Genomic DNA, 22,782 nt, shown 5'->3' with positions numbered 1-22,782 from the left:
TGCTGGACCAGGAGGAGGATGGCGGCTTTGACTTTGTGTGCTGCTTGTACTGACGTGTTGATCCCATAGGCGTTTGTGATGTGACATCATGTGCCTTCGCAAAGCAGTTGTGCCTAGGTGGGTGTTGGACTTCCCACAACTCAGTTTCTTCTGGCACAGGTTGCAAATGGCCTCGCTGTTGTCAGAGGCAGACACACAAAATAATGCCACACTGCTGAGCTCTGCGATGACGGCATTCTGGTGGTGACAACAGCATGCGTTGATTGGCGTCCCATTCTGGCTGACCCCGGGTGCCGATGCATGCTGTCTGACTGTGCCACTAGCTCCTTGCGACGACCTCCCCCTGCTTCCAACTCGTCTCCTCCTCCTCTCTGTCTCCCCATCTGAACTTTCCCCCTCTTCTTCTCTTCTAGCGGGCATCCACGGACACATCGTCATCATGAACACCTTCACCGCTAACTGACACCTCAAGAAAGGAAGCAGCAGCGGGTACAACATCATCATCACACCGTACGTCCATGTGTGTAATGCTGCCTGACTGAGACATATCCCTGTTAACTGCATCCTCTGGCAATAATGGTTGTGCATCACTCATGTCTTCAAACTGATGTGTAAATAACTCCTCTGACGGATCAAGTAAAGCTGCTGTGGTGCTAGTGTTGGCGGCAGGCGGGCAAGTGGTAGCATGGGAGGTGCCTGAAGCTAAGCTAGAGGAGGAGAAGGACTGTGTGTCAAGGTTCCGAGCGGAAGCTTTAGTAGTAGATTGGGTGTCTTGTGATAGCCAGTCAACTAAGTCCTCAGAACTTTGGGGGTTCAGGGTACATGGCCTCTGAACACTGTCCATTCTAGGGCCAAAGGGAATCCCAGCACCACGACGGCCCCTGCAGGGTGGCCTTCCTCTGCCTGTCATTTTTTTTGGTTAAATTTACACAAGTGTCACACCTAATGTGATTTGCACTAGGGTGACACAATTTGCCCTGCAGGCAGGAAAAATGGCAACTGTGACGTGAACTAACAGTGACGGCTGATTTTATTTAACAGCCAAAAAAGGCATTTTTTAAATTTTTTATTTGCACAACTATCACACCTGATGTGATTTGCACTGGTGTGACAATGAGCAAAAAAACTTGCCAGCGGAGTTCCCCTTTTATGCAGTGGTCCCCAACCAGGGTGCCTCCAGCTGTTGCAAAACACACGGACTGATATATTTCAGGCCTTTGAATACTGTAGTAGTTAGTTGCTTGAAGGAACTTAAGTTTGATTCTGGAGTACCCCTTTTAACCAGCGGTTCCCTCCCAACCAGGACTGATATCTTTCAGCCCTAAAAAGGGCTTTTTTGGGTGCTGTCCTTAAAGCAGATGTTACACTAGTACTTTAGGAGTAAACTGGACCCTGAATACACCACCTAGCAGCAACCTAGCTATCGCTTTCTCTATACAGCAGGAGCAGCTTCTCCAACCCTCCACTTCCTAAGCCTGCAGCATGCTGAAAGAGGCTAAAATGGCGTCCGTGCAAGAGGTAGGAGGGTCTGGAAGGGAGGGACTGATGCGGATTGGCTGTATTATGTCTGCTGACTCTGACTCACAGGGTCAATGTTTACTGCAATGTTAAAGTATAGAGGGCGGATCGAACTTCACATATGTTCGCCCGGCGATGCGAACATGCGAAATTCGCCGGGAACTGTTCGCCGGTGAACAATTTGCGACATCTCTAGTTGTGGACCTGTTATTTAGCACAGGTATGCAAGTAGGTAGGGACAGGGGGAGTGGGCCAGAATAGTGTGCACTCCTTCCCTGTCCATTCCTGACACATTGTTCCTACTAGTGTACAATCTGATTTTACATCAAAGAGTATTATTAAGCCTGTTTTGCATCAGCCTCTGGTAAAATTGGCGTCTTGTGACATCATGGGCAATAAGAGTGTGGAGAGCACTCCAGCTGATTTGCGGTCAGAGGTTAGTAATGAGGATCTGGTGGCTGACTGTGAGGACACCAATGAGTGGTGTGATTTGGAGGATGTGGATACAGATGAGGACATTGATGGTCAATCTGTATCCAAGCCAATACTTTTATACTATCCAGTGCTTAAGGGTCCAGTGGCCCCTCTTAAAAGGGGGGGGGGGGTACTGTAAGGAACCGAAGGGTTGACTTGCACTGAGAGCTTTCGTTTGGTCTTGTTGCTTTGGTTACACCTGTCTTCTGCGACTGATCAGCTGACCTTGATTAAACACCTCGTCTGGACTTATTTAAGCAGGCAGTCTACTCCCAGTCTTTGCCTGCTAAAAAGCACAGTTCTTACTCCTAGCTAGCGTTCTACTGTTTCTGTAATATCTGGCCCTTTGACCTTTTGGCTCCGCTCTCTGACTCTTCTCTGGTACTAGCGATTTTGTACTTTGACAACTCCTAGTTTTTGAGGCAGATAGTGGACTTTGACTTATTTTGTGAATATGGTAGTTTTGCTTTGTTACTGTCTGTTCCATACTGTACCTTGACCTGTGTCTGTATTATTGTATTTTATTATATTGTATTTTATTATATTTGACAGTTGACTCCCCTCACTTGTCTAGGGAGGCACTGTTCCCGTGGTTATGGACCCATTGCCAAGGGTGGGTATGTAAGTAGGCAGTGATAGGGGAGTGGGTGAGAATAGTCTGCACTCCTTCCCTGGCCACTCGTGACACTATGCATTTAAAAGCACTAAGAGTGAATGCAGAATAGCCATCTAAGGCTAAGTTAAGTGTATTTTCTGGGTTTCTTCAAACATATAGTATGTCTATAGTAATGGCTGAAGGTGCCACGTGGTGGTCGGGGACCATTGTTCTGCAAGATTAGCAGAACACCAAATCATAAATGGGGAGCTGGATGCAGACTATGGCACCCTTCACTGTCCTGACTGACAGCTTTACATATACATTGTATTATAGTACATGACTATATAGTTGGCCTAAACTATTGTATGCCTATAGCAATGTTTCCCAACCAGGGTGCCTCCAGCTGTTGCAAAACTACAAATCCTAGCATAGCTTGCTGGTAGTTGTAGTTTTTCAACAGCTGAATGCACCCTTGTTGGGAAACATTGGCCTATACAGTGGCTTTCCTTGGAACCTTTCGAAACAATTCTGGAAGAAAAAGGATGTTGACTGATATAAACTAACCTGATGCTTATAAAGCAATGTCCACATCAAATGTTAATCATATTTCTAATATACAGTACAGACCAAAAGTTTTGACACACCTTCTCATTCAAAGAGTTTTCTTTATTTTCATGACTATGAAAATTGTAGATTCACACTGAAGGCATCAAAACTATGAAATAACACATGTGGAATTATAGACATAACAAAAAAGTGTGAAACAACTGAAAATATGTTATATTCTAGGTGGAAAGTGTCCCCAAGTGCAGTCACAAAAACCATCAAGAGCTACAAAGAAACTGGATCAACTGCAGACCGCCCCAGGAAAGGAAGACCAAGAGTCACCTCTGCTGCGGAGGATAAGTTCATCTGAGTCACCAGACTCAGAAATCGCAGGTTAACAGCAGCTCAGATTAGAGACCAGGTCAATGCCACACAGAGATCTAGCAGCAGACACATCTCTAGAACAACTGCTAAAAGGAGACTGTGTGAATAAGGCCTTCATGGTAGAATATCTGCTGGGAAACCACTGCTAAGGACAGGCAACAAGCAGAAGAGACGTGTTTTGGCTAAAGAACACAAGGAATGGACATTAGAGCAGTGGAAATCTGTGCTTTGGTCTGATGAGTCCAAATTTGAGATCTTTAGTTCCAACCACCGTGTCTTTGTGCGACACAGAAAAGGTGAACAGATGGACTCTACATGCCTGGTTCCCACCATGAAGCATGGATGAGGAGGTGTGATGGAGTGGGGGTGCTTTGATGGTGACACTGCTGGGGACTTATTAAAAATTGAAGGCATACTGAATCAGCATGGCTACCACAGCATCTTGCAGCGGCATGCTATTCCATACGGTTTGCGTTTAGTTGGACCATCATTTATGTTTCAACAGGACAATGACCCCAAACACACCTACAGGTGTAATGGCTATTTGACCAAGAAGGAGAGTGATGGGGTGCTGTGCCAGATGACCTGGCCGATACAGTCACCAGACCTGAACCCAATGAAGGCAAAAGGGCCAACAAGTGCTAAGCATCTCTGGGAACTCCTTCAAGACTGTTGGAAGACCATTTCAGGTGACTGCCTCTTGAAGCTCATCAAGAGAATGCCAAGAGTGTGCAAAGCAGTAATCAAAGCAAAAGGTGGCTAGAACCTAGAATGACATATTTTCACACTTTTTTGTTATGTCTATAATTCCACATGTTTTAATTCTTAGTTTTGATGCCTTCAGTGTGAATCTACAATTTTCATAGTCATGAAAATAAAGAAAACTCTTTGAAAGAGAAGGTGTGTCCAAACTTTTGGTCTGTACTGTATACTAAAAATTATTACTGATTTATTGTAGTTTTTCTACCACCAGAGTCATAGTAGCCCAGCATAGTGCTAGAGAACTGATCCTTCAGGGGGCCCTGGCCCGTACACACATATGAGACCCCAACAGTACAGCAGAAGACAACACTGCTGACTTTCAACTAACACTAATGTCCATTTGGTTGGTTCAGAAATAACCTTATGATTAAATGTCCTGGATGTGTAAGAATAATAATAATAGAGTGGTTGTCACAAATTCAATAGAGCTGTAGGGTGGACTCTCAGAATCATTTCCTCTGGTGGGCCTCAGTAACCCTCTTTTGGTATGGCATAGCACTGAATATGTGAATTTTCTAGTTGGCAACTAAGTTTGAGTACTGGAGAACTTTTCACCAATATACTGTTTATTTAGCACCATACTTTGAGCATACTCACGGTAAGCAGGTCTGTGGGCAGATCTCCACCTGGATGGACGCCTCTATGCAAAGAAATGAAGTGCTGTAGGTCGGGCTTGTCCTTCACACTTGGGTTGTGTAAACTGGTGTTTAAGATGATCAGCGAGAAGGAAACAATATAGCAGCTGTCTGAATGAGAATATATTTGTTATCATCAGATATTGACTATATACCGGTATATAAAACACAATATAAGCCTTCTAGCCTGCAGTTTCTAGAACAATATAGTAAAAGGATCTTTTCACGTCACATTAAATATTTGCTTTAGGTTAGTTCGATGGGTAAAAGAACGGTCAAGTATAAAACTCCCGACATTAACAACCAAAATATACCTGCCCGTAAGATGCCACAATGATTCTTTTTTTTGGCATCCATCAGGTCTATAGAGGTTTATTGACTTGTACAGCACCTGAGCCAAGTATATTCTTTACTGTATACACTGAATGTACATAGAAAGTGTTGGTTGAGTAGACAATAAGTGGGTACATTCATTGCATAAATATAAAACATTGGCCCTCATTTACTATTCTAAACCCGACTTGTTTTGTAGGGTTTTTTTGTCGCATCTTTGTCTGCAACATGTCGCAGACATCGTGCGCCAGTCTGCGACACAATGCAACATTTTTTCCCGATGGACCCGATTTGGATTCTCCCAACCCCGAAAAAGGGTCGTAACCCGAGATTTCTGAGCTTTCCCACATATTTGTAAAGCTTTCCAACCCAAATTTGTTGAATTGTTGTGGATTTTTTCCCGACAACTCAGGAGTCGGAAACCAAGCCAAAAAGATGCACATGCGACAAACAGGATGCGACATAATAATAAATACCAGGGGAAAAAAGCAATCGGGAAAGAAAGCAACATAGACTTAAAACCCGATTTTGTAAGTAAATGAGGGCCATTGTTATATAAATGCACAGGTTGGTGGCATAACATGTGGTCAAAGAAGCAAAAGCATGTACACAATGCAACTGTCCTATACTGTTTTTATTTTTCTTTTTTTTCTTTAATAAGACTTAAAGGGGTACTCCCATGGGAAACGTTTTTTTTTTGTTTGTTTTTTTAAAGTCAACTGGTGCCAGAAAGTTAAACAGATTTGGAAATCACTTCTATTAAAAAAATCTTAATCCTTCCAGTACTTTTTAGGGGCTGTATACTAAATAGAAATCCAAATAAAGAAATGCATTTCCTCTGATGTCATGACCACAGTGCTCTCTGCTGACCTCTGCTGTCCATTTTAGGAACTGTCCAGAGCAGGAGAAAATCCCCATAGCAAACATATGCTGCTCTGGACAGTTCTTAAAATGGACAGCAGAGGTCAGCAGAGAGCACTGTGGTCATGACATCAGAGGAAATGCATTTTTTTTTTTTTGGATTTCTCTTTAGTATACAGCCCCTAAAAAGAACTGGAAGGATTAAGATTTTTTTTATAGAAGCAATTTACAAATCTGTTTAACTTTCTGGCACCAGTTGATTTAAAAAAAAAAAAAAAAAGTTTTCCACGGTAGTACCCCTTTAAAATGGACCTGTCAGGTAATTAGGGTTTAAAGTGAGGGCATAGATGTATAGGGCTTTTGACGCTGAATCAATACATACTTCTCATTAGTTAGTGGATCCCCACAGCATCAAGATATGAGTTTAAATGAATATACAAAGTAGACTTTGGAGTCCACTGGGCATTCTGCTTAATGTGGAGATTACAGAGAAGAGGAAGGGATTACAGTGCAGCCTAGTGGTATCAATCAGCAGTAGAGGGAGTGACTAACTGGTGAAGTTGCTTAATGTCTTATTTGCATAACTTTTTTGATTTTTATTCTGTGCTGAAGGGGTCAATTAAGTAATGAGAGGTATGTACTGATTCGGGGTCAAATGCCCTATACAACCATCCCTTTACTTTATACTCTCACAACCTGCTTACAGGTCCACTCTTAGGGTACGTTCACACATACAGGATCTTACACAGATTTGATGCGCAGAATTTGTAACTGCCGATTAGAAGCTGTGCTTAGTCATTTAGTATTCCTATCTGAACATGTATGGCAGATCCACAGACTCGAAGCACCCACATCTGGGACACCTGATCTCACCACTGCTTGCCAATGTAAAGAGGTGGCCGAGCATTGAAGTTCTTTCCTCCTTCCATGGCACAGCTATATGTTGCATTACCCTAACATGACAAAGCAAGGTAGCCAGTAAATGAGTGTGTTCAGTATGGCTGAGTTTCTCCTAGGTTTTCACTTGCTTTTTTTTTCTTTCCCCCAAAAATGCCCACATAAATGCCCCAAATGCCAGTGTTTTTTGGTGGCCAGATGTTAGCTGAAAGTCAATAGGGATTTATGAGAAGCCAAACCTACTTAGTGTTTTTTCCCCTCATCTTTGGCATCTTACTGCAGTTTTGGGCTCAGTGGGAGTTTTCCAAAATCGCAGCATGTTGTGACTGTTTTTTTTTTTTTTTTTTTTTTTATAAAAAATTTGGTGTTTGTCTTTGTTTAGCACTGAGGTTTTTTCTAGAATAGTGTCCAAATTTATAATAATAGCAATCCTTGAGTCACAAAAACACAGGGGACAAAAACACTGGGGAAAAACGTCAAGATCAAAATTTACTATATATAAATATATATATATATATATATATATATATATATATATATATATATATATAAATTTTTTTTTTTTTTTACTCACAAAATCAGCATCTTGGGAGTGCAAAATAAGGAGGTTTTTTTGGTGTGTGTGTTTTTTTTGTTTTTTTTTCCGGTCGAAACACATCAGGGAAAAAAAAAATCAAATTAAAATGTTGCCTAAAACTGCAAATGGAAGGGACTATGCATAGCAAGCAAGGTAGAGGGGCGGATCTACAGTATTGTATAGTGGGCAACATTTTTTATACAAGATATCGGGGGGAGATTTATCAAAACCTGTGTAAAGGGAGAATTGTGCAGTTGCACATAGTAACCAATCAGATCGCTACTTTCATTTCTTAAGAGGCCTGTGAAAAATGAAAGAAGCGATCTGATTGGTTTCAATTGGCAACTGCTCCTCTCCACAGGTTTTGATAAATTTCCCCCATTATTTATACTTCATTGACTATAATTGTCACTGACTATAACATTATTTCATCCCGGACAATTCCTATAAATCCAGGGGAGGTCCATTAATGCATTTTATGTCTATTGTAGATTAATGGATAATATACAGTGAATATAAGTGAGAACATTGGGGGATGGAAAAATAACTTTTGAAGACGGAAGTTTTTTGTTGTTGCTAGTATCATGTAGTTTTGTCTTCTGAGAAATACTATTTCTGGCACGTGAGAATCAGAAAAAAAAGGAAGTTTTGCTACTATTTCCTTGCGTTTTTTTTTTTTTTTTCATGTATTATAAAATAAAACTTAGAGTATTCCCGTCCCAGCAATGCTATCACATGTGACAGATTGTGTAAAAATATGTATTCATGCAAATAAATTCACTTTCAAGAAATGTAGACTCCTCAAACTCCCTTTGATTACGGTATTTTCTAGCTATTGCTTATGGTAGTGATTTTCAACCAGTGTTCCCCCAGCTGTTGCAAAACTACAACTCCCAGCATGCCTGGACAGCCTTCGGCTGTCCAGGCATGCTGGGAGTTGTAGTTTTGCAACAGCTGCAGGCCCACTGGTTAGGAAACACTGGCCTATGATTACAATGGCCTTGGAGGCCCCGGAGCCATTTTATAGTGTTGAAGATGAGGTAGATAAAAAAACGGATATATTTCTTGCAGCGCTGGACCAATGGAATTGGAAGAGACCAAACTCTTATGGTTATAAAGTAGTAGCGTATATTGAAAGCACGTCAACGCGTTTCTGGCCTGAAATAGGCCCTTCATCAGGACAAGGTTAACTAGCACCTTGTCCTGATGAAGGCCCATTTTGGGCCAGAAACATGTTGACGTGCTCTCAATATTAGCTACTCCTTTATAACCATAAGCGTTTGGTCTCTTCCAATTCCATTGGTCCAGCGATGCAAGAATAATATCCGTTTTTTTTTTTTTTTTTTATCTACCTCATCTACTACTACTGACGACTCCAGGGAGTGTTCGGAAGTATTGCGAGCTGCAGGACCAAAAGACTCACTCTACATGCCAACACAGGTGTTGTGCTCTTAGCGCAACACCAAAGGGTGAGTGAGATTCATATGTTTTCATCTTTATAACCATTGTTTAACTATACTTCACTAGGGGTGCGTGTCCTGTTTATTCCTCTATATGGTGTTGAAGATGGCACTTAGCTGCGGTGCCCTCCTGTGCCCTAGCCAAATATAGAAAAGCTGGTAAGGAAATGATTTGGACATATCTAAAGGTTACATTTTTGATGAAAATGGGCAAAAAAAAAAAAAAGGTACAGGTTTAGAAAAGAAAAAATACCTATTGTTTAAATCAAGTTTTTATGTTGAACATATTTTTTAATGACTTTTCGGAAATGTTTTTTTTTTCTAATTTCCCATTTTCCTTTCTATATTTTCAAATAATCCTGAAGACTTCCAGTTTTCATTCTGGCCAACAACGTAACAATAAGTTGTCGCTACCTTTTTTGTAGAGATAAAGTTTTTGCAGTCTTTTTCTTATGACAGATAGTGTATATATATATATATATATATATATATATATATATATATATCTATCTCTGTGTAGATAATACAAGATCCAATATTCACCACAATAGGTGATATTCGCAGCCTACCTTCTCCACCTTCCTGCACAATGACCTCTGCACAGGTGACAGAGCATGTCTAGAAAACCCTCCAATAGAAGTCAATGGCCCTGATTTACTAAGAGTGGAGTGTATTTTTTTTTCTTCCCCAAAAGATATTTCACCACAGTATTTACTAGTGTTTCCCTGCATTTTGCACTTTTCCCTATGTGTTTTTTTTTCTTTTTTTTTTTTTTACACATGCTCTGAACTGTAGGGTTTTCCTCAACTCAAATCCACCACATTTTCTGTGGAAACCTTAGTAAATATGTTGGGATTTTTTCAGTGACCACGCCCCTTTTTTGGGTTTTCTCAGTAAAATGGAGAGTTGGTCGGGTCTTTTCAATTCAGGCGCAGACAGAATTTCTGGCGCACAACCTGACAAAACATGTCGGGTTTACAATAGTAAATCAGGTACAATGGCCCTAATTTATGACATGTTTTATTGGGTTGTGCTCCAGATTCTGTTGCATTGCCCCAGAAATTCTGTCTGCGCCAGATTTTGCACCAGAATGTGCGCCAGAATTGAGAAAAACCCGACTAACTCTCCATTTTGCTGAGAGAACCCGAAAAAGGGGCGTGGTCGCCGGAGAAAGGGGGTGTGGTCTCCAAAAGGGGCATGTTCCCGACATTTTCACAAAAACCCAACATATTTACTAAGGTTTCCACATAAAATGTGTTGGATTTGAGCTGAGGAAAACCCCAAAGATCAGAACATGTGTTAAAAAAAAAAAAAAGTGAAGGGCAAGTGGAAAATGTAGGGAAACCTTAGTAAATACCTTGGAAAATAAATTGTAGGGAATTAAAACCCACAAAGAAACCTACAAAACACTCTTAGAAAATGAGGGCCAATGAGTCTGATTCCTCTAAATGCTGTTAGCAGAACAGAGGAGAAGTTCAGGTACTAAGGCCACCCCCATAATAATGAACAAAAAAAAAATTACAATCAGAAAATAGAAACATAAAATGTATGTATACTCTCCCTGTCTCTTAAAGGGCCAGTATGCACACTTAAATCAGTACCAGGTTTGTAGCATTACTGCAGAGTTGCTCCCTGTGAGTGATTTCTGACTATTGGACTCCAGGCCTCCTTGACTGCTGCCTTGTATCATGTTAGATCTTTTGTGTCTGTCCTTGGCTCGTTTCTGCCACATTGGCTGTTTGCCTTTCTTGGACCAGGATGGAATGCTGCCAGTCCAGTCCAGATCTGAGCTACTATCTAGCCAGCCCCCCTGTCTGACCTTTTAATTCCTTACATTGTTGTCTTGCTGGCCCCAAGGCCATCCACCACCTATACCACCTATTAGAAATAGTGACCTTTTGTTCCACTGCAGTGAAGTCAAGTTTCTTGTACAAGGGTTAAAGGGGTACTCCGCCCCTAGACATCTTATCTCCTATCCAAAGGATAGGGGATAAGATATCTGATCGTGGGGGTCCCACAGCTGGGGCCCCCCACCGTCTTAGCTGTGGCACCCCAGACATCCGGTGCACGGAGCGAATTACACTCCGTGCAGGATGACAGGCGATGCAGGGTGGAGGCTCATGACGTCACGGCCACGCCTCGCGTGTGCCATCATGGCCACGCCCCCTCAGTTTAAATTTATGGGAGGGGGGGTGATGGCCGCCATGCCCCCTCCCATAGACTTGCATTGAGGTGGCGTAGCTATGATGGCACGAGCGAGGCATGGCCTCCAGCGTTGCACTTGCCGCTCTAAACAAACGTCGGGTGCAGCAGGGAGATCTTTGGATAGGGGATAAGATGTCTAGAGGCAGATTACCCCTTTAAAGAGTGAAAACTAAGGGGTAAAAATAGACAACATCCTGGGCAGTGGCACAAAGTCAAATGGTGCAGTGGGTCCACACTTTCTAGTAGATACTATGCTATGCTTGCTGTGAAGAATGATCTCTAGAGGAGTCTTACTTGTAAGAGTTTGGAGGATGACATGATCTTTAGTTTCACTGAATTACTGTTTCCACAGAGACCATTTCATATTACTAAAACAGGATGTGCAGAACATCATCGCAGCAGACCACAAGCTGGAGCAGGCCTATCAAACAGCGAGATGCACTATGCTCACAGTTATTTCAGAACCAAACCAGCCACGAAACAAAGCCATGGAGATAACCAAATATAAATTAAGATGAGACATTCTGAGTCACTGCATCTTACGCCGTAAACCATAGGGTCAAATATTCTGTTACATTATTATATAAATATATGTTCAAACGTGAACTAGGAAAAGACGGAGATGGAGGTACAGCCACCAGCAGGGCTGGATGAAGTATTGATGGCTTTTGCTCAGTGTGTTTCTCCGCCAGCACGGAAACTGGTGGTTAAATGAATGAGAATGTCAATGGGTGGTAGATGATCAAATATCCTATTTCCCGCTCCAGTCTGAAGTTTTCACAAGAAATCAGTATTTGATATTCTCTAGTTAGCTGTAAGAATACATAACATTAGTAAAAAACAGTGCAGGTCTGACTGTGAGACTGACTCCAATATTGATTATAGAGATTCAAGGAATAGGCACTGAGATAAGGACCAGGAAATTCTAGTTAAAGATCTGTGACTGTTTTAGCAATAAGCCCTGTTCACATCATGCTCTTGTGATAAGAAATTAACACCATGCAGTATTTATATAGATTATAGTGGATTTTTGGTCACCTGTGGACTTGAAGGTGTCCAGGTTACATTGGCAGTAATGGGCTGAGAAAGTCTCCATTATACGGTCAATCTTCTGTGCTTCACCTGGTAACCGAAAGCTACCAAGAAATCGCCTGGAAGAACGTGGATTGTAGAGAATTAGTTGGGCTATGGCAGAGGTCCACAAACTTTTCTAGTCAAAGAGTAAAATTGTTAGATAGTACCACTTCAAGGAACACAAGAAAGGGAAAAGGAGTATTTCCATTTGAGATATATATTGACAATTAATGGAGTCTCCATTTCTAGGACTCCAACTTATCAGGCCAACATGGGCCCCTATCTAACTATTTGGCACCCTAGAGAGGAGAAGCCACGTCTATTGAATGGTAGAAAAGAAGAACGTTAGCTCCATGGCATGACTAAGCACACCTTTGTTCTAAACATGTCACATAGAAGTTCTCCCATGCTTTGTGTTGGTAACTTCTTTTAAAGAGTTCTTCTATAAAGTTTTAGCAAGTTTTATGGATCTATTGCTGGATGAAATGTCTTCTTTTTTGTATGTGGACACCATCCTGGCCTGACTAGAATCATGTGCACAGCCTAAGCTGTAATAATGAGCATTTCCCACCTGCCCTTATTTGCCATGCAAGCTCACTGCAGTTGGCTTTAGCAGGGATCGAGATGGGAGGTTGCTAACAGGTAGGTCAGAGACGAAGGTAATTGTTACGCCTAGCGCTCCGGGTCCCCGCTCCTCCCCGGAGCGCTCACGGCGTCTCTCTCCCCGCAGCGCCCCGGTCAGTCCCGCTGACCGGGAGCGCTGCACTGTCATGGCCGTTGGGAATGCGATTCGCACAGCGGGACGCGCCCGCTCGCGAATCGCATCCCAGGTCACTTACCCGTCCCGGTCCCCTGCTGTCATGTGCTGGCGCGCGTGGCTCCGCTCTCTAGGGCGCGCGCGCGCCAGCTCTCTGAGACTTAAAGGGCCAGTGCACCAATGATTGGTGCCTGGCCCAATTAGCTTAATTGGCTCCCACCTGCTCCCAGACTATATCTGCTCACTGCCCCTGCACTCCCTTGCCGGATCTTGTTGCCTTGTGCCAGTGAAAGCGTTTAGTGTGTCCAAAGCCTGTGTTACCTGAACCCTTGCTATCCATCTTGACTACGAACCTTGCCGCCTGCCCCCGACCTTCTGCTACGTCTGACCTTGCCTCTGCCTAGTCCTTCTGTCCCACGCCTTCTCAGCAGTCAGCGAGGTAGAGCCGTTGCTAGTGGATACGACCTGGTTGCTACTGCCGCAGCAAGACCATCCCGCTTTGCGGCGGGCTCTGGTGAACACCAGTAGCCTCTTAGAACCTGTCACGATGCCGGCTGGCAGGTGGTGGATCCTCTGTGCCAGAGAGGGATTGGCGTGGACCGTGCTAGAGGATCGGTTCTAAGTCACTACTGGTTTTCACCAGAGCCCGCCGCAAAGCGGGATGGTCTTGCTGCGGCGGTAGTGACCAGGTCGTATCCCCTAGCAACGGCTCAACCTCTCTGGCTGCTGAAGATAGGCGCGGTACAAGGGAGTAGACAGAAGCAAGGTCGGACGTAGCAGAAGGTCGGGGCAGGCAGCAAGGATCGTAGTCAGGGGCAACGGCAGAAGGTCTGGAATCACAGGCAAGGAACACACAAGGAACGCTTTCACTGGCACTAGGGCAACAAGATCCGGCGAGGGAGTGAAGGGGAAGTGAGGTGATATAGGGAAGTGCACAGGTGTAAACACTAATTGGAACCACTGCACCAATCAGCGGTGCAGTGGCCCTTTAAATCGCAAAGACCCGGCGCGCGCGCGCCCTAGGGAGCGGGGCCGCGCGCGCCGGGACAGAACTGACGGGGAGCGAGTCAGGTACGGGAGCCGGGGTGCGCATCGCGAGCGGGCGCTACCCGCATCGCGAATCGCATCCCGGCCGGAGGTGGTAACGCAGCGCCCCGGGTCCGTGGAACCGACCGGGGCGCTGCAGTGAGGGAAGTGTAGCGAGCGCTCCGGGGAGGAGCGGGGACCCGGAGCGCTCGGCGTAACAGTACCCCCCCCCTTGGGTCTCCCCCTCTTCTTGGTGCCTGAGAACCTGAGGATCAGACTTTTGTCCAGGATATTGTCCTCAGGTTCCCAGGACCTCTCTTCTGGACCACAACCCTCCCAATCCACTAAAAAAAAAGTTCTTCCCCTGACCTTTTTGGAGGCCAAGATCTCTTTGACAGAGAAGATGTCCGAGGAGCCGGAAACAGGAGTGGGAGGAACAGATTTAGGAGAAAAACGGTTGAGGATGAGAGGTTTAAGAAGAGAGACGTGAAAGGCATTAGGGATACGAAGAGAAGGAGGAAGAAAAAGTTTGTAAGAGACAGGATTAATTTGACACAAAACTTTAAAAGGACCAAGATAGCGTGGTCCCAACTTATAGCTCGGGACACGGAAACGGACATATTTAGCGGAGAGCCATACCTTGTCTCCAGGGGAAAAAATGGGAGGAGCTCTTCTTTTCTTATCTGCGAATCTCTTCATGCGAGAAGAAGCCTGTAAGAGAGAATTTTGGGTCTCTTTCCATATGGTGGAAAGATCACGAGAAATTTCATCCACAGCGGGCAGACCAGAGGGCAAGGGGGTAGGGAGGGGGGGAAGAGGGTGACGGCCGTACACCACGAAAAACGGAGATTTGGAGGAAGATTCAGAGATTCTGAAATTATACGAGAATTCGGCCCAAGGTAGAAGATCTGCCCAGTCATCCTGACGGGAGGAAACAAAATGTCGTAAATAGTCACCCAAGATCTGGTTAATTCTCTCTACTTGTCCATTGGATTGAGGATGGTATGCAGAAGAAAAATTTAATTTAATCTTGAGTTGTTTACAGAGAGCCCTCCAGAATTTAGACACAAATTGGACGCCTCTATCCGAGACGATCTGTGTAGGCAACCCGTGAAGACGAAAAATGTGTACAAAAAATTGTTTAGCCAACTGAGGCGCTGAAGGAAGACCAGGAAGAGGGATGAAATGTGCCATTTTGGAGAATCGATCAACGACCACCCAAATAACAGTGTTGCCATGGGATGGGGGTAAGTCAGTAATAAAATCCATACCAATCAGAGACCAAGGTTGTTCGGGGACAGGAAGAGGATGAAGAAAACCAGCGGGCTTCTGGCGAGGAGTCTTATCCCGGGCACAGATAGTGCAGGCTCGCACAAAGTCCACCACATCAGTCTCAAGAGTCGGCCACCAATAGAAGCGAGAGATGAGTTGCACAGATTTCTTAATGCCCGCATGACCTGCGAGATGGGAGGAGTGACCCCATTTGAGGATCCCAAGGCGTTGGCGTGGAGAAACAAAGGTCTTTCCTGGAGGAGTTTGCCTGATGGAGGCTGGAGAAGTGGAAATCAGGCAGTCAGGAGGAATGATGTGTTGAGGAGAGAGTTCAATTTCAGAGGCATCTGAGGAACGAGAGAGAGCATCGGCCCTAATGTTCTTATCAGCAGGCCGAAAGTGAATTTCAAAATTAAATCGGGCAAAGAACAGAGACCACCTGGCCTGACGAGGATTCAGCCGTTGGGCAGACTGGAGGTAGGAGAGGTTCTTGTGATCGGTGTAAATAATAACTGGAAATCTTGATCCCTCCAGCAGATGCCTCCATTCCTCAAGTGCTAATTTAATGGCTAGAAGCTCTCGATCCCCGATGGAGTAGTTCCTCTCCGCCGGAGAGAAGGTCCTGGAAAAGAAACCACAAGTAACAGCATGCCCGGAAGAGTTTTTTTGTAGAAGGACAGCTCCAGCTCCCACTGAGGAGGCATCAACCTCCAATAGGAAGGGTTTAGATGGGTCAGGTCTGGAGAGCACGGGAGCCGAAGAAAAGGCAGACTTGAGTCGTTTAAAGGCGTCTTCCGCTTGAGGAGGCCAAGACTTGGGATCGGCATTTTTTTTTGTTAAAGCCACAATAGGAGCCACAATAGTAGAAAAATGTGGAATAAATTGCCTGTAATAATTGGCGAACCCCAAAAAACGTTGGATGGCACGGAGTCCGGAGGGGCGTGGCCAATCTAAGACGGCAGAGAGTTTATCTGGGTCCATTTGTAGTCCCTGGCCAGAGACCAAGTATCCTAGAAAAGGAAGAGATTGGCATTCAAACAGACATTTCTCTATTTTGGCATAGAGTTGATTATCACGAAGTCTCTGAAGAACCATACGGACATGCTGGCGGTGTTCTTCAAGATTGGCAGAAAAAATCAGGATATCGTCCAGATATACAACAACACAGGAGTATAGGAGATCACGAAAAATTTCATTAACAAAGTCTTGGAAGACGGCAGGGGCGTTGCATAGACCAAAGGGCATGACCAGATACTCAAAGTGTCCATCTCTGGTGTTAAATGCCGTTTTCCATTCATCCCCCTCTCTGATGCGGATGAGATTATAAGCACCTCTTAAGTCCAGTTTGGTAAAAATATGGGCACCTTGGAGACGATCAAAGAGTTCAGAGATAAGGGGTAGGGGGTAGCGGTTCTTAACCGTGATTTTATTAAGACCTCGGTAGTCAATGCAAGGACGTAGAGAGCCATCTTTTTTGGACACAAAGAAAAATCCGGCTCCGGCAGGAGAGGAGGATTTACGGATAAAGCCCTTTTTTAAATTTTCTTGGACGTATTCAGACATGGCAAGAGTCTCTGGGACGGACAGAGGATAGATTCTGCCCCGGGGTGGAGTAGTGCCCGGGAGGAGGTCAATGGGACAATCATAAGGCCTGTGAGGAGGTAGAGTCTCAGCTTGTTTTTTGCAAAAAACGTCCGCAAAGTCCATATAGGCCTTAGGGAGACCGGTTACATGAGGAAGCACAGGGACACGGCAAGGTTTACTGGGAACCGGTTTTAAGCAGTCCTTGGAACAAGAGGGCCCCCAACTCTTGATCTCCCCAGTGGACCAATCCAGGATTGGGGAATGGAGTTGAAGCCAGGGAAGTCCAAGAAGGATTTCAGAAGTGCAATTGGGGAGGACCAACAGTTCAATCCTCTCGTGATGAGATCCGATGCACATTAGAAGGGGCTCCGTGCGGAAACGTATAGTACAGTCCAATCTTTCATTGTTTACACAATTGATGTAGAGGGGTCTGGCGAGACTGGTCACCGGGATGTTGAACCTGTTGACGAGAGAGGCCAGGATAAAATTTCCTGCAGATCCAGAGTCCAAGAAGGCCACAGCAGAGAAGGAGAAGGCAGAGGCAGACAACCGCACAGGCACAGTAAGACGTGGAGAAGCAGAGTAGACATCAAGGACTGTCTCACCTTTGTGCGGAGTCAGCGGACGTCTTTCCAGGCGGGGAGGACGGATAGGACAATCCTTCAGGAAGTGTTCGGTACTAGCACAGTACAGGCAGAGATTCTCCATGCGGCGTCGTGTCCTCTCTTGGGGTGTCAGGCGAGACCGGTCGACCTGCATAGCCTCCACGGCGGGAGGCACAGGAACAGGTTGCAGGGGACCAGAGGAGAGAGGAGCCGGGGAGAAGAAACGCCTCGTGCGAACAGAGTCCATATCCTGGCGGAGCTCCTGACGCCGTTCGGAAAAACGCATGTCAATGCGAGTGGCAAGATGGATGAGTTCATGTAGGTTAGCAGGAATTTCTCGTGCGGCCAGAACATCTTTAATGTTGCTGGATAGGCCTTTTTTAAAGGTCGCGCAGAGTGCCTCATTATTCCAGGATAATTCTGAAGCAAGGGTACGGAACTGTACGGCATACTCGCCAACGGAAGAATTACCCTGGACCAGGTTCAACAGGGCAGTCTCAGCAGAAGAGGCTCGGGCAGGTTCCTCAAAGACACTTCGAATTTCCGAGAAGAAGGAGTGTACAGAGGCAGTGACGGGGTCATTGCGGTCCCAGAGCGGTGTGGCCCAAGCCAGGGCTTTTCCAGACAGCAGGCTGACTACGAAAGCCACCTTAGACCTTTCAGTGGGGAACTGGTCCGACATCATCTCCAAGTGTAATGAACATTGGGAAAGAAAGCCACGGCAAAACTTAGAGTCCCCATCAAATTTATCCGGCAAGGATAGTCGTATTCCAGAAGCGGCCACTCGCTGCGGAGGAGGTACAGGAGCTGGCGGAGGAGATGATTGCTGGAGCTGTGGTAGTAACTGTTGTAGCATAACAGTCAGTTGAGACAGCTGTTGGCCTTGTTGCGCAATCTGTTGTGACTGCTGGGCGACCACCGTGGTGAGGTCAGCGACAACTGGCAGAGGAACTTCAGCGGGATCCATGGCCGGATCTACTGTCACGATGCCGGCTGGCAGGTGGTGGATCCTCTGTGCCAGAGAGGGATTGGCGTGGACCGTGCTAGAGGATCGGTTCTAAGTCACTACTGGTTTTCACCAGAGCCCGCCGCAAAGCGGGATGGTCTTGCTGCGGCGGTAGTGACCAGGTCGTATCCCCTAGCAACGGCTCAACCTCTCTGGCTGCTGAAGATAGGCGCGGTACAAGGGAGTAGACAGAAGCAAGGTCGGACGTAGCAGAAGGTCGGGGCAGGCAGCAAGGATCGTAGTCAGGGGCAACGGCAGAAGGTCTGGAATCACAGGCAAGGAACACACAAGGAACGCTTTCACTGGCACTAGGGCAACAAGATCCGGCGAGGGAGTGAAGGGGAAGTGAGGTGATATAGGGAAGTGCACAGGTGTAAACACTAATTGGAACCACTGCACCAATCAGCGGTGCAGTGGCCCTTTAAATCGCAAAGACCCGGCGCGCGCGCGCCCTAGGGAGCGGGGCCGCGCGCGCCGGGACAGAACTGACGGGGAGCGAGTCAGGTACGGGAGCCGGGGTGCGCATCGCGAGCGGGCGCTACCCGCATCGCGAATCGCATCCCGGCCGGAGGTGGTAACGCAGCGCCCCGGGTCCGTGGAACCGACCGGGGCGCTGCAGTGAGGGAAGTGTAGCGAGCGCTCCGGGGAGGAGCGGGGACCCGGAGCGCTCGGCGTAACAGAACCGGTCCACTAGCACGGTCCACGCCAATCCCTCGCTGACACAGAGGATCCACTACCTGGAAGCCGAATCGTGACAGTAATAAAGGTTCATTCCCTTATCAAGGAGAAGTCCTGGGTTAACTCAGATCTTTCTACAAGGCTGGAGGACGTAGAAGCAAAACAAATTTGGATATAATACTCACAGATCCCCATTAAAGTTGATATATTTCGAAAAGTTATTCACAATTTAAAGAGGCTTTCTGGTTTGGACAATCTCTACTGATGTAATAGGTCCCTTGACAATAAAAATAATAACAATGTTGTTCTTTTGGGTGATCACCTGTGGAAGTCTGACAATAAATGTTCAATATCCCTACGGGGAAATTATAGGGGTAATCTGGTTTAGAAAAACGTGCTCCCGTCTCAAGTGGTTTGGCTTAGTGGACAGTCACTGCTTTTCAGCAGGACCACGTCTCTGAAGTTGGGGGCTGGAGTGCTGGACAGGAGAGTTGGGAGAAGCGCTGGACAGGAGAGTTGGGAGAAGTGCTGGACAGGAGAGTTGGGAGTAGCGCTGGACAGGAGAGTTGGGAGTAGCGCTGGACAGGAGAGTTGGGAGTAGCGCTGGACAGGAGAGTTGGGAGAAGCGCTGGACAGGAGAGTTGGGAGAAGCGCTGGACAGGAGAGTTGGGAGAAGCGCTGGACAGGTGAGTTGGGAGAAGCACTGGACAGGAGAGTTGGGAGAAGCGCTGGACAGGTGAGTTGATCGTCAATAGCCAGGCTCTCATTGCGTGTGTAATACAGGAAAAGACATTAAGAGGAGCTCTTTCTAATCAACCTCCACTCTAATTTATAAGGATCCTGAATTACAGACACCCCTATACGAACTCAGAATTCTATAATAGGATATATCAAGGCATTAGTGTCAGTCGTACAGACATGTCAAAAGTTTATATTGCTTCAGATTTCAGTTATAGCCCTGTGAAGTGTGCGGCAGAGCACTGAAATGCTTCCCCTGCCACTAAATCCGACTCATTAACTACATTAGATTCTATGGTGAATGAGTTGGTTTGAGGGACAGCTGGGAAGTATTGCGCATGCTCTCACACTTCACCCTGCTGTAACCTGCAATCGCAGTTGATCTAGGGACTAAAACCTGGTGCAATGCCATGTCAAATGTTTTAAAAATAACAGGGATGCTTTAAGTCTTTAATGCTATTTAACTATTGGAAATGTACAAACTGCTGTGACCAATGAACATCCACTCAATATGATAGATAATGTTGTGGTGTCTTAAAAGGGTACTCCACTGGCCAGTGTTCTGGCTGCATTCCTAACATTTAGTTCCAAACGCTGTGTAGACACTGCAGAGGTCGGCCACGCCCCCTCCCACAGACTTGCATTGTGGGGGTATGGCCTGATGGCACAAGGAGGCGTGACCTAGCCCCGCAGCACACGTACAGCGTTCAGAACTAAATGTTCCAAACGCAGCCAGAACACTGGCCAGTGGAATACCCTTTAAGGTGTCAGAAGAAAATGGGGAGGGGGGGGATGGGTGGGGCAGAGGAGTCCAGTGATCAAGTTGGCTCTAGGCCAGTCAATAGCTTTATTTATGGAAACAAATAAAACCCCTTTGAATCATGTTTGTGCCATCACCCGGTTGTAGAATAGGCTGGTATCAATACAGTTATGATATGAATACAAGATGATTCTCACCTCAAAGCATCTACAAGACTGAGTTTCTCCAAGTTGTGACATTTCACGAAAGCCTTCAGAACCTGGATATTCAGTGACTCCCTGGAGAGAAAGAACAAAAGAGAAAGGAAAGGAAGAGGAAGGAAATGGGATGGGGGCAAGAGAGGAAAATAACAGCAAAGGGAAGATACAATGGAAAATAGAGAAAAAAATAGTTAATGGGGTATTTAGATGTTACTATTGCATATACAACACAACTGAACGACACTTATTTAGTAGATTATTTTATGCACCATTATACTATAATAAGTTTACCTACATCAATCCGATAATAATGCATCAAATGACAGGCTTAGCTCTGCTAAATCTGTATGTCATAAAACTGCACTGTATGTTCATTGTAATCTTTATGTTTTATAAATTAGGACTAATAAATGGTTATAGTGCGGTATGTATTTCTATGTCTAGTCGGAGCGGTCCCATGGCATCCATGTATGCAGTGTTCTCCCTAAAATGATTGTTCCACTAGAAAGAAAATGACAAGCATAAAAGGTCAGTAATGAAAGAAGATGAGCAGAGTGTTACTATTTCTGCAAATAAACCAATTTGTTCTGCAGCTTCAAGGGCCGCATGGCATCGAGCAGTGACATAAGTGAGTAGTGGCCTGTCCTGCTCATTGTCACATGTATTATCACTTGTAGTTAATTAGGAGATGATTAGCGGCATTGTCATTAGGGGAATGTTTACAAGGACGGCTCCGATACTGCAATAAAATGCTCATTAATATATGATTTGTGGTGAGGGTGTGATGAGGGCAGATTAAATTACCCTAAGGGCAGATGGCATTAACCCCTTGTGTTTGTGATGCCAGGGCGTGGTTTATCCTCTTCACCACCTGAAGAATACCGCTGGATCCTGGGCTAGGCACAGGGGCAAATAATGACTCTGATGCCAAGTTATGGAACAGCAGCAGCTTTACTGAGTCAGACAGGTGTAACAGTCTATACCGCATGGCTAGGCCCAAGGAGGTGACCAGTGACTTCAGAGACCTTAGGGCTTGCTGGGACTTATAGTGTACTTGGACAATGTGGATGCAGGCCCCGCTGACTTGAGACAGGATGACTTGGACTGACTTGACTATGAAAGCCTATGACTGACTTCACCCCTTCTGTAGCTTACCAGGCTTTGACCTGACCTGTGGGGCAGTGGACTTGAGATATGGCCTCCTCTGAACTCTAGATACACACCTAGGACTTGTCCTCACTGTAGTTCAGCAAAGACTAAGAGAGCCAGCAGAGGCTCCACCCAGGGCTTATATGGGGAAGACTCTGAGGGGTCCCATAGGTCACCCTTAGATCACATGGTCACTGATACCTCACTGGGTTACAATCACATGACAACAGGTTAATCACATGTCAACTGTTCTTAAAGTTATAACACATTTTATATTCAACATGCAGCAAAACACAGGCATAGAAGCACAAGAACAAGGGGAACGGGTGCAGGGGGCCCAGGGGACACTATATGCAGGCTGTCTGACAGGGCCACTAGGGGACAGGGATGCAACTTCTGTACTGGGCCACCACAGATTTATTGAACATACTGCATTGTAGGGTAGCTATACAAATGACAGACTGCTCCCTTCTAAACAGCCTGCATCTGCAGATGGAGGGGAAAGTTGACTGAGAGTTAACACTGAACACAGAGTAAGCAATTATCATTAATTCTTAATGCATTCAGTATACTGTATACTGTATACTGTATACTATAGATAGATAGATATTTTATCACATACTAGCTGAATACCCCGGGGTTGCCTGATTTTTCCTTCCTAATCCTTGTTGGGGAGGAAAATA

The 22,782-nt window shown here is 45.4% G+C and overlaps 1 protein-coding gene across 3 annotated transcripts in view; it reads right to left on the bottom strand.

Moving 5' to 3' along the window:
- CYTH4 (cytohesin 4) overlaps nt 1-22,782 on the bottom strand; it is an 87,514-nt gene that overhangs the window by 41,727 nt on the left and 23,005 nt on the right. For all 3 annotated transcript variants that reach the window (XM_056524125.1, XM_056524126.1, XM_056524127.1), the window contains 3 exons: nt 20,948-21,028; nt 12,289-12,401; nt 4,880-5,028 (listed from right to left, as the gene is read on the bottom strand). In XM_056524125.1, the coding sequence (XP_056380100.1) occupies nt 4,880-5,028; nt 12,289-12,401; nt 20,948-21,028 (343 nt within the window). The remainder of the gene's footprint in view (nt 1-4,879; nt 5,029-12,288; nt 12,402-20,947; nt 21,029-22,782) is intronic.

The sequence above is a fragment of the Hyla sarda genome, chromosome 6 (assembly GCF_029499605.1).
Source record: "Hyla sarda isolate aHylSar1 chromosome 6, aHylSar1.hap1, whole genome shotgun sequence".
In the NCBI taxonomy this organism is placed as follows: Eukaryota; Metazoa; Chordata; class Amphibia; order Anura; family Hylidae; genus Hyla; species Hyla sarda.
This window is presented reverse-complemented; position numbering and strand designations above follow the sequence as displayed.